Source organism: Camelina sativa, unplaced genomic scaffold, assembly GCF_000633955.1.
Source record: "Camelina sativa cultivar DH55 unplaced genomic scaffold, Cs unpScaffold06771, whole genome shotgun sequence".
NCBI classification, from domain to species: Eukaryota; Viridiplantae; Streptophyta; class Magnoliopsida; order Brassicales; family Brassicaceae; genus Camelina; species Camelina sativa.
The window spans coordinates 1-490 of record NW_010927846.1 but is presented as its reverse complement, the minus strand read 5'-3'; the positions used below and the strand labels follow the sequence as shown (position 1 = coordinate 490).

At 42.2% G+C, this 490-nt stretch overlaps 1 protein-coding gene across 1 annotated transcript; it reads left to right on the top strand.

Annotated features, from left to right (window-relative positions):
• Nucleotides 1-44: 44 nt before the first annotated feature.
• On the top strand, nt 45-484 carry LOC109131865 (chromatin structure-remodeling complex protein SYD-like; the record flags this gene model as incomplete). Its single annotated transcript, XM_019243041.1, has 2 exons — nt 45-159; nt 306-484. Coding segments are annotated over exons 1-2 (291 nt in total), but the record flags the coding sequence as incomplete, so codon positions are not given.
• Between the last annotated feature and the right edge of the window lie 6 nt (nt 485-490).

The window sequence follows — 490 nt, the reverse complement described above, 5'->3', positions numbered from 1 at the left end:
TTTCATTTTACTTCGACTAATATAATCTTTCTAAAACTCCAAGGGCCATGGACACTGTAGTCAATCAACACGGTCTTGACATTGAAGCTTTGAAGTCATCGTGTCTTCCTCATGCTGGTGGTACCCAAACGGAAGATTCTGGGTCTGCTCATTTGGCTGGTATATCCTTTCTCTCCTTTGTTTCAGCTGAGAGTGTGCTAACCAGATACCCCTCCATGAGCTAGGAGTTTTGTTTATCATGTGGGGAAATTGGTATTCTTCTTTTTATTGTGAGCTAAACGTCTTGCATCAATGTGTGAGTACAGGGTCTTCCCAAGTGGTTGGAGTTAGCAATGAGGGCAAAGCAAGTCTAGTTGAAAATGAGATGTCAAAATATGATGCATTCACTTCTAGTAGGCAGCTTGGTGGATCAAACAGTGCATCACAAACCTTTTACCAAGGGTCTGGAACTCAAAGTAACAGATCATTCGATCGTGAGAGTCCATCCAAC